General features: G+C 56.1%; 2 protein-coding genes across 11 annotated transcripts in view; one reads left to right on the forward strand and one right to left on the reverse strand.

Annotated features, from left to right (window-relative positions):
• The window catches only part of UBAP2L (ubiquitin associated protein 2 like), a 30,022-nt gene extending 25,504 nt beyond the window's left edge, over positions 1-4,518 (reverse strand). For all 5 annotated transcript variants that reach the window (XM_062511552.1, XM_062511551.1, XM_062511550.1 and 2 more), the window contains exons 1-2: positions 4,489-4,518; positions 400-529 (exon numbers count right to left, since the gene is read on the reverse strand). In XM_062511552.1, coding sequence (XP_062367536.1) covers positions 400-489 — 90 coding nt within the window. In that variant the 5' untranslated portion in view covers positions 490-529; positions 4,489-4,518. The remainder of the gene's footprint in view (positions 1-399; positions 530-4,488) is intronic.
• A 132-nt stretch (positions 4,519-4,650) lies between these two features.
• Positions 4,651-7,374, forward strand: C31H1orf43 (chromosome 31 C1orf43 homolog). 6 transcript variants are annotated; one of them, XM_062511480.1, is made up of 7 exons: positions 4,651-4,768; positions 5,234-5,335; positions 5,537-5,645; positions 5,820-5,873; positions 6,149-6,315; positions 6,438-6,496; positions 6,878-7,374. In XM_062511480.1, exons 1-7 carry the CDS (start codon positions 4,700-4,702, stop codon positions 7,074-7,076), a joined length of 759 nt encoding a protein of 252 aa, XP_062367464.1. In that variant the 5' UTR covers positions 4,651-4,699; the 3' UTR covers positions 7,077-7,374. The 6 variants fall into 6 exon arrangements, with proteins under 6 accessions (XP_062367464.1, XP_062367465.1, XP_062367466.1 ...); XM_062511484.1 differs by having other exon boundaries at positions 4,722-5,064; XM_062511485.1 differs by having other exon boundaries at positions 4,722-4,956.
• The last annotated feature ends 3,112 nt before the right edge of the window (positions 7,375-10,486 follow it).

The raw sequence follows: 10,486 nt of genomic DNA on the forward strand, positions 1-10,486 counted from the left end.
GAAAGTGGGATGAAAAAGGAGCAAGATGAGGAATCTGGAAGAAAGGGATATATTGTTGAATGGCCTCACAGCACCAGATGAGCAGCAACCACCCAAACCACATCTGTTTTGGGGCAGACCTTACCACCACCAGACCACCAAGACCCATTGCAGGTGGCTTCTCAGCCACTTGCATTCACTAATGTATGTGAGGAATGGACAAATGGAAGTAAAACCAAATCTCAGCAGCAGCTCCCAACTGGCGACAGACAAGGAAACCCCAATCAACCTGCCTCTGGTAGCAGCACCTTGTGACACAAAAGGAGTTTGTTAGGCAAGTCCAGCCGTTAGCACTGGACCAGACAGGAGTGCCAGGTCTACACCTACAAGCTACCTGGTTTCTATGGACACTGCCCTTACCTGCGGCCGCTGCTTGTGCTGCGTCTGGCTCTGTGTCTGTGTCTGCTCCCAGTTCCCCCGGGCTCGGTTAGTGCCCACCGATGTCATCATTTACAGTATATACAAATAACAGTATTTACAAGGTTGAAATCTGTGGTGGGTCAGGGGAGAAGAAAAAACAGACTGTTAGATACCAAAAACAAAAGGCAGTATCACGACCAAACAATCACAAAGACAACAAAACCAGAATGGCTGCTGTAGATCTCCACCCTCCCCACCACTTCCCTAAAACCACAGTGGGCCAGGCTGCCATCACCACATGCCCTCCACACAAAATGGACACCTGTACTTCTTGGGGTTTCTCTCTGAATACTTCAGAGAGAAATACTTTCTTCTCTTCATTTGGAAGAGTGCTCCAAATGAAATCTCACCTGCATCCAGGCGGGAGTAATCAAGCACCAGGAGCCAAAGGAAAATCATAGACTCACAGACTGGTTTGGGTTGGAAGGGACCTTGAAGCTCATCCAGTTCCACCCTCTGCCATGGGTAGGAACACCTTCCAACAGCCCAGGTAGCTCCAAGCCCCATCCAACCTTGCCTTGAACACATCCAGAGGTGAGGCAGTCACAGCTTCTTTAGGCAAGCTGTGCCAGGGCCTCACCACCCTCACAGCAAAAAACACCTCTTTCTAAGGTAATCTAGACTGACCCTCCTTCAGATTGAAGCCATTCCCTGGACTTGAGGCAAAGAGTTTAACAACTTCTTATTGAAATGTGTGAGTGGTCACAGATCTGCCATGAGCCCAAGCAGAGGCTGTGGCCATCAAATGGAGCAGGAAGGCTTGAAAAAAAAAAATCAAAGCAACTTCACTTGGAGGACACATCATCTATTTCCCTTTCTCCTTTCTTACCTTCAAAGCAAGGCAGGGGAAGCAAAAATGCTCCAGCAATAAGTGGTGCTACAGGTCTGTAGAATTTTTGTTTTAAGGAAAACCTGCCATTGCAGAAATGCCTATTTTTGCATATTTAAATTATTCCTTCAAACTGAAAAAGCATAGTTTTTCCTAGTATTCTTGATTAAAAACATACCAAAAAAGTGAACAAGATACCTACAAGGAGTAACAGCCAGTAACACTGTTAGATAACACAGCTTGAGGCAAAAAAAAAAATCCCAAAAAGAGTTTGAGTGTCCAAAGCAAGCAGTTTTCTAACCTCACTGGGCCTCAGGGCAGGAGGGGATGGAAAGGGATTAGCACTGAGGTTTTACCCTCTCCAGGCATGAAGGATATGAGATGTAAGACATCCCATAGCACTTGTCAGGACTCCCACCTTGAGTCCCTGAAATTCCAATAATCATAGAAATCACATTTTTGTATTTAATTACTAAGACTGCAAAGCCTTTCCCAAAGCAGCTGCTGGGGGGACCTGCTGCTGCATCCCAGGCTGACACAAGGGACATGGGAAGGAGCCACAGACAAGAGCGTAGAAGCAGGGAGAAAAGCTTAGCAAGATAATCAGACCTGCAGGATCCGATCTGAAACACTGCTGTAGACGAGCAGGGCAGCACAGAAACATGGTGTGCCGAGGGAAGCTCAGAAGCAATATTAGCAAATAGTTCAAGAAAAGCTGGAGAACCTCCTGTTGAAGTTTGCAAGTACTTGACAGGGTGAGAAATCCCTCCTGAGAGCAGGGAGGCCCTAACATTGCCTCCACTTTAGGCACATCCCCCCACACACCTGCTCCCACCAGTGCTTGGCCTTTCTCCATAGACAAGGTTCTGCATAGTTGCTCATGCAGCACCCCACAAAACCTCCAAACTCCCCCCTTCACAGCCACCTATACCCCATGGCAACTTAATACTACAGTTTTACAGCTATACAGTGCCAAGGTCCCTTATCAGGAAACAACCCAAGCTACCTGTGCAGCCACCAGGAGCCCCTGAGGCCCAGGGAAGAGCACCAAGCCTGCACTTCTACTAAGGCAGAGCAGAAAAAGCCTTCTATGCCCAGCCTTCTGGGGAGGCTCTGTTCCCATGGTATATATTAATTTTTGCTTTCCTCCAGTTCCAAGTTTCACGCATGATTTGTTGTATTAAACCAACTCAGCAGCAGAACCACAGGCCCAGAGGGAAGTGATTCCACGTGTCCACAGGAACCCAAACTGCAACTTCCCTGGGTTGTAGGTCCAGCAGACTGAGCCTGAACCTTGTGCAGTGCCCAGGCATTGTTCAGGAGCTGCCACGCTCCGCCCTGTCCAGCTGCATCACTGCCACCGGTAACACAAGCATTTGTCCTTAAACGGGCAAAAAATCCATAAGAAAAATATCTACAATAAAAACCTCAGCCAGGCCCTGACTCCACTGAGGCCATCAGGTGAGGGGGTGTCCCCATGCAGACCCCACAGCAGCCTTGAGGAAAGAGGACTTGGCTACTGGTAATTTATTCCTCAATGGGGGAACCTGAGATCAGCTCACTGGCAGCACTGAGCCACAGAATGTGGTTACCCCAAAGCCTGCGCTGGCTGCACACGGCACACGATTCCCAGGTCACAGCTGCTCCCAAAAGCATTTCACCTCTTCTCTTGACAGAGCAAACCTGCACACAGGCACCCGGAGGTGAAAGAGCAGCTCCAGCCAAAGCGAGGGGTGACCAGTCCACATTGGAGCACTAGTGTTAAATGGAGCAGCACTCACACCTCAGGCCAACCGTGCTGCACTTGGACAGGGAAACAAGGGAAATTTATGGAAAAGAAGTCTCACAGTTACAGGTTACAATACCCTCTGCTCAAAAACACTGCATCACATGAGACATTTGCTGTTGCTTCCTTTCCTTTTCAGACCACACCATTGTCTTCCCACCAGGCCTAAGATGAGAGTCTCAACTACACAAATGAAGTGCAGAGACTCCAGAAAATGGGGGGATACAAAAAAATGTAACAAGCTGTTAATTTTATTAGAAATGTCAGGTAAGTTACAGTTTCAGAACCAGGATCTGTAGGTCCCATGGCGGTGCCAGACTAGCTGGCTGACACTCGCCCTGGCACATCCCAGTTTCAGTTTCCCTGATGTGGCAAATACAGAAAAATGGTGTTTCCATAAAGTTCAACAAACTTTAATTAACATGTGCAAAAAGCTCCAAAGCCGCAAAGGAAATGGCCAGAGAAGGCAAAGCTTTTCCTGCAACAGGGGGAAGAATGAGGACCCAAAAATAGGATTATCAATGCGAGAAGTTTTTCCCCAGAGCAAAGGCACGGTGGCCGTAAAACGAGTCATTCCGTGTACGCAAAGCATAAGCTTTTAGAGAGATAGTCCCGGACATGCCGTCAGAGACCCCGACTTAGTATCGACGGGCAGCGCTTTGCTGGAGAGACTCCCGGGCCGGAGGGCGCAAGCAGAGCCTCCAGACCGGGATGGAAGGACGTGGAGCAGGGCGGCAATGGCGGGGCGGGGCTCCGCCAAGACCCCAGAACCGCTGCTGCCCAGGAATTTCACGTGGGCAGCGGAACCACCCCTACCACGGCCCCCGGGGCGCCACCGAGAAGCGGTGGCAGCAGTGGGCCTGGCGGCCCGCAAGGAGCCCAGCAGGGCGGGAGCACGGCTCCCATTGTTACCACCGGCAGCGGCGGGGTCGGGCGGGCCCCGAGAGCGCGGCAGGGCCGGAGCCGCTCGACCCCGCGGCCCAGTCCCCGGCACACAATGAGACGACGGACCGGACCGGAGGATGCCGGCGGGGCCGAGCAGGAGCCCCCACAACGGCGCCAGGCCGGGCCCGCGACTGAGAGGCGGGCGAGTTCGGGCGCTTCCGCCCTCATGGCCGCGGCCGCCATTTCACACCCCCCCCCCCCCCCCCGCCCGCAACCGGCCCGCCCGCCTCACCTGCGGCGGCCGCGCACTACGCCAGCCCCCGGCTACAGCCCGGCCCACTAGGCCGCGCGGGGCCCAGCGGCGGCGGCGGAGGGACTCAGAGCCGCCCCCAGGGCACCGGACGTAGCGGGGCCGGGTGGGAGGGAGGCGGCGAGGCCGGGCAGGTAGGGGATGGCAGCGGGAGCCGGTGGGGGCGGGTTCGGGGGCCGCGCGGTACCAGAGCCGCCGCCGCCACCGCCGCAACTTTACCTGGGTCCGCCCGCACTGACAACTCCCCCGACCCCGCCCCCTGCACGTGACCGGGGGCGGGGCGGGGCTGCCCGCGCTGAACACGTGACGTACGCGGGGGCGCTGCTGCGGCCCCGTACGGATCACGTGATTTGGCTCATCTGGTCACGTGGTGTAGTCGCAGGGTGGCTTGTGTGACCGCCATGTTGTGCGGCCCTGGGCCGGGCCGGGCATGGCGGGGGCCGGTAGCAACTGGCTCTCGGGGGTCAACGTCGTGCTGGTCATGGCTTACGGCAGCCTGGTGAGGGCCGGCGGGACAGGGCGGTGCGGGCTGGCGTGTCTGTGCGGCGTGGAGTGTCCGCGGAGCTGGACCACGCGAGTCCGTGGAGCCCCCGTGAGGCTGATCCCGGCGCGTCCGTGGAGCTCCCGTGGGCCCGGGCCCTAGGAGTCGATGAGGCTCCTGTGAACAGCGTCCGGGCTGTCTTTGGGGTACCCCTCGGAGTCGGGCTCAGGGCTTCATGGCGCTGTGGCTGGAGGGCTTCTAGAGTCGGTGGGGCACGGAGAGGACCTGAATGGCAGCCTTTAGAAATTGGGAAGGTGTGGGGCTCAGCTGAGTGTCCGTGGGGCTCTTAGTGGGCTGAACAGCCCTCTGCTCACCGGGGTTGGACGAGCTGGGAAGCGGGGGCTAGAGGGCTGGGTACAGACTGTGAGACCTCTCCCCCGGCGCATGCCTGACCCCCCCCCCCCCCCCGCTGTGGCTCCGCAGGTCTTTGTGCTGCTGTTCATCTTTGTGAAGCGCCAGATCATGCGCTTTGCCATGAAGTCCCGCCGTGGCCCCCATGTGCCTGTGGGACAGCATGCACCCAAGGTGGGTATTCTCCATTCCCTACAGCCACGGGCCCAGCTATGCCTGAAAGGATGGGCAGGAGCTGCTCCAGCATCAGATCTGCTGCCTCAGAGTGGTGGTAGGCAGTGGGGAGGGTGTGGTTTATCTAGGGCCTGTTCTTATCCTTTTGATCCCACAAACAAAGTTAGTGGTCTGTAAGTGTTTTTTTTTCCTGCTGTACAGGATTTAAAGGAGGAGATTGATATTCGACTATCAAGGGTGCAGGACATCAAATATGAGCCACGGCTTCTGGCAGAGGATGACAACCGGCTCCTGCAGCTGGAGACACCAGGTACCAAGCCAGAGGTTGCACGTGCCTGCACTTGTTCCCCTGGGGCCAAGTCACATCTTTGACTGCTCAGGTTGATGTCCTGTCACATGAGATGGTGTCTCTTCTCCTGTTTTCCCTTTCCCCACTTCCCTCCAAGGTTTGCAGAGATCTCAGTTTATGCTTTCCCTTTACCAGGCTGCTATAACTACCTGTACCGGATGAAGGCACTGGATGCAATCAGGACATCAGGTAAGGGAGCCCAGGACAAGAGTGGAAGCAGGATGGGGCAGAGAGACCCTGAATGAGGGTACCAGCAGCCCCGTGGGGAGGCTACAGGTGCTCACTGGGGAGTAGAAGTCATTCGTCCTGCTGGTAGCCTGTGAGTTGGCTCACCCCATGTACTGGGGCAGTTGGCAAATGGAGGCAGTGGGCATGGACAGAAATTTATCCAGCCAGTGATTCCTAACCATAGGGATAAGCACAAGCATTTTTACCTGTGCTTCAGCTATTGTGCCTTTTTCCAGAAATCCCGTTTCAAGTAGAGGGCCGGTACCCAAAGTCTTTAATAGGGAAGAACTTCTGTGCCTACTTGCTGGAACTGCGAAATTCCAGCACCTCCTTCAAAGGCATCCGCAAAGCCTTGATTGACACCTTGCTGGATGGCTATGAGAGTGCCCGCTATGGCACTGGGGTGAGTGCTGATGGGGCACTGCTAGCCTCACAGGGCATTCCTGTGCTCTGCCCTGTTGCTGGAACTGAGGTCACACCATGACTTGGGCTGGATGTTCCATGGTCTTTTCTGTTTGTATCCAGGTCTTTGGGAAAATGGAATATCTGAAGTATGAGGAAGCTCTGAATGAACTGGCAAACATGTAAGTGCTGCTGCCCAGATGCAGTGGTGGGTTCCTGGGCCCCAGCAGCCTGTGGGAAGATGTGAACAGAGATGAGTTTTGGGGCACAGCCATCATCTGAGACAGGGGCTGTCTGTGCCTATCTGTCCTTCTGAGTTCACTCCTTCCTTACAGCCCATCTGTTCCTGCAGTTTTGGGTTTGTTCCGTGGTCCAGACATTACTGCTTTTCCCCAGCCACTTTGAGTCAGGGACTTGCTAACCAGTGGCCTTAGATGTCAAGACCTCAGTGAGTGCTGTTCATCACAAAAGCATATTTGCTTCATGTTGGACAGACAGATACACAGCTGAGCAGCTCCTCTGGGGTGGCAGCAGCAGTGATGGTGCCTCTTCTCTGCCTGCAGGACCAAGTCTCAGGGCAGCAGCAGCCAGCGGCAGCACCAGTCAGCAGTGAAAGACCTCACTCTGTCCCCTGAAGTCTCCAACCCCACCACCATCCAGGTCACCTACCTTCCCTCCAGCCAGAAGAGCAAACGTGCCAAACACTTCCTGGAGCTGAAGAGTTTCAAGGACAACTACAACACGCTGGAGAGCACCCTGTGAGCGTGTGGGGGCCTGGTGCAGTGGGTATGCTGGGCAGGTCTGGGCTGCAGTGCAGGCAGCACTGACAGGAACCTGCTGCACTCTCAGATCTCCCCATCCACGCCACATTGGAGATCATCACCTGGCGGGAGCTCCATTCCAACTGCTGGTGTTTCGCCCTCACCAGGAGCCCATTCTGGAGCTGCTGAGCCCATGGGGATCAGCCCCACAGCCTTCTCTGCCACAGGCTTATAACACTCCAGGCTTTGAATCCTGCACTGTCTTGGACCCTGTGAATAAACTCATGAGCTTGAGCTTATTTATAAAGACATGGATCCCAGCCAGTGCTCCCCTCTACCCGTTCTTCCCTGCAGCAGCTGGCAAGAACTGTTTGTCCATCCTGTCCGTGTGGGTCTCAGGCACTGGAGCCACTTGTCTGTTTTTTACTGAAGGGTGAACACTTTTCCCCATGATGTCATTGTTCCTGCTGTCAGCCCTTTGTGCCCAGCCTGCCTGTGCACCTGGATGGGGTAGAAATAGTTTGGTACCTGTTCTTAGCACCATGGCTAAGGTACTACTTTGTGCTGAGGTTTCTACTCATTCTTCTGCAGCCGGGCATTTGGGGACATCTTGACTGGACAAACCAGTGTTATATGTCCCATCTATTCTGCCAAGGGGGTGTTTGCTCCCACTCTTCACCAGCGCCTCACATGCCAGCGTCTTCTGGGCTCCTGGGGCTGAAAGCTCATGGCCCCCACTTTAGCTCACCCGTCACTATGGCGTGGGCAACAGAGAGTGGAGGGTACACACTTTGGCACTTTTTAATTACTGTTTAATAAAATGATAGTTTAGCTCAAGCCTCTGACTGCAGGGCCCCGTCCCTACCCAATCCCCAGGCTGCATCCCTCCTGAAGGTGCTACAAAGTAACTGGGATGCTGCCATTACTGGTATGGTAATGGATACCATGACAGAAATTGGCATGCAGTTAGGTAACCAGGGTGCCACCATTGCAGTAACTGGGAGGCTGTTACTGTAACCAGGGTGCAGGTTACTGCCCAGGTATTCCATGAACACCCTGGCTGTTGCAAGGGGCTGTCACAGGCTCCCTGTGGTACTGGCCATGGCAGTACCAAATAGCCAGAGCTCCTCACTGCAGCAGAAGGTCAGACAGGGCAGGAGTTGGGAAGATGGAAGCTATCCTGGGAGCAGGTGAGGACGGGGGGCTGCAGTGTGCAGGTTAAACCCCAGGCCACGTGAATGTTGTGCTTTGCAGCTCCAGGCGAATGGGAATGTTGGTGCAAGGCTCCTGGAGAAGTAGAGCCGGTAAAGTGGCCTGGGGGCTGTATCCCCCGTGCTGAGGATCTGTGGGCAATGAGGAGCCCTAGCACAGGGCAGGCTGGGGGAAACATCTCTGCGTCCCTGACCCGCCCACCCTTTGTCTCAATAGCTGTGGGCGGGAGGCCAGGGAGCACCCAAAGTGCTGGGCTTCATCCCTTGGGGTGCTGCAGTGGATCATGGAGTCGCGGCTGAAGAAGTGTGTGGAGTTGGAGCTGCACCTTGCAGGCAGGGAGCAGGCAGTGGTGAGGCTGGGCATTGGTTGGTACAGCTGGGGTCCCCAGCCCTCTGCTGCTAGGGGTGGGTGCCTCCCTGTCCTGCTCCACTACATCCTGGGGAACAATATCTCCCAGCGCTGATGAGCTGGGGCATGTGGGAGTTCAGCACAGCCGGTGTTACCTGGCAGATCCGCCGAGATGCCCTGTGCCAGCTTGTCCTGGATGAGCACCTACAGCGCCAGCAGGGAAAAGCCTTCTGTGTGGAGCGGCTCTGAGTGCTCAGCCCAGCGTGTGGCACTGGCCTGGCATTGCCTAGCTCCTGACTGAGAATAAAACATGTTGAGCAAAACAGGCTGTGTCTGCTGCATGTGAGGCATGGGACAGCCCAGGGCAGCAGTGAGGGGAAGACACAGGCCAGCACAATTCCTGTGGCCGGGATCCAGACATGTCGCCGGCAACCCTGGGTGCCCTGGATCACTTCATCTCACCCATGGCTGCGCCAGGAGGTGGCAGCACAGCCAGCATGCCTCCCCAGACTTGGTGCTCTACACTGGGTCCCTGTCCCAGCACAGGTCCTGCTGCGCTATGCCGGGTGCCACAGTGCTCTTGACCATGTGGCATAGCCCTGCAGCAGCAGGGAGAGAAGCCTGGCTGGGCTGGCTGCAATGCTCCCTGTCCCCACTTGCCATGCAGGCACCCCAGGATCCCTGCCTGCTCCCCAGCTGGGAGGGCCCTGTACCCCACCTCCCATCCCTTCTGCCTGTGCCCGACCTTGGTGTCTCCCAGCCCCAGGGCCCATCAGTGCCTGCTCTGGCTCTGCTTATTGACAGGGCTGGGGGCTGCTGTGCTGGCGCCCCCCCCTCTCCCCCCAGCCCTTCATTAGCTCGGCTGTCAGGCTGCATCACATCACATCACCCACTACTATACACATGCCCCTGGCTCTGGCACTGCTGCTGCCACGTGTGTCCCTGCTGTCCCCGCTGCCACCTCATTGCGTGGCCACCTCAGGGGGCTGAAGCCCCTAACCCCCAAGGCCAGGCTGTGTCCCTGTTCTTCCCATGGCACTCAGGATTTTGGCTGTCCCCTGTCCTGTCCCATTGGTCCCCCAAAACTTGAGCTTCCACAAAGCCCCCAGTGCCATTTCCAAGGCTGATGCATCCCACTGCAGCAAAGCACTGCTGTGGTGTGGGGAGGCTGTGCTTCCAGCACCCCATGATATCCCATGTGCCCTTTTTGCTGGACACCACCCAACAGCTAACTCAGTGTGGGTCAGGGTCCTGCCTCTGTCACCAGCACAAGTGACATCCATCCTCAACATGGATGCGGCACGGTGACAGGCAGCCCCTCCAGTTGCTCCTTGGAAGAAATACTCCCATGAGTTCCAGCAGCTTCGCCAAAGCAAGGGGATGTGAGACGCAACTCCCCTGTGTCAATGGGGCTCGTCCTTGGGCAGGGTCATGTGCAGCCCCGTGGTGGCACAGGGCCCACGGGCCAGGGCTGGTCCCCCAGTATTGACAGCCCCACTAATGACAGGGAGCGTGACCAAGGGCAGGAGCAGGCGGCGCAAGGCCATCGATTGCATCGACCAGCAGTGCTGGGCGGCAAGGGTGCAGGGGTCCATGGAGGGGGCAGGGGGACGTCAATGGGTGGTAATTAATGGGAACGAGGCCACGTGTGCAGGGCTAGGGCTGTCGCTGGCCACGTCCCTCTGCTCAGTGCAGCCAAGCGCCGTTATAAACGGCGACCAGGCGACCCCCAAGCCAGAGCGCAGCAGAGTCCCCCAAGCCAGCCCAGGTAAGATGGTGATGGATGTGGCGTCCCTTTGGTCCCAGTGCTGCCTGCCATGACATGCTACTCCATGCCAGTGCATGTCACGG

This window comes from Cinclus cinclus, chromosome 31 (genome assembly GCF_963662255.1).
Source record: "Cinclus cinclus chromosome 31, bCinCin1.1, whole genome shotgun sequence".
Classification (NCBI taxonomy): Eukaryota; Metazoa; Chordata; class Aves; order Passeriformes; family Cinclidae; genus Cinclus; species Cinclus cinclus.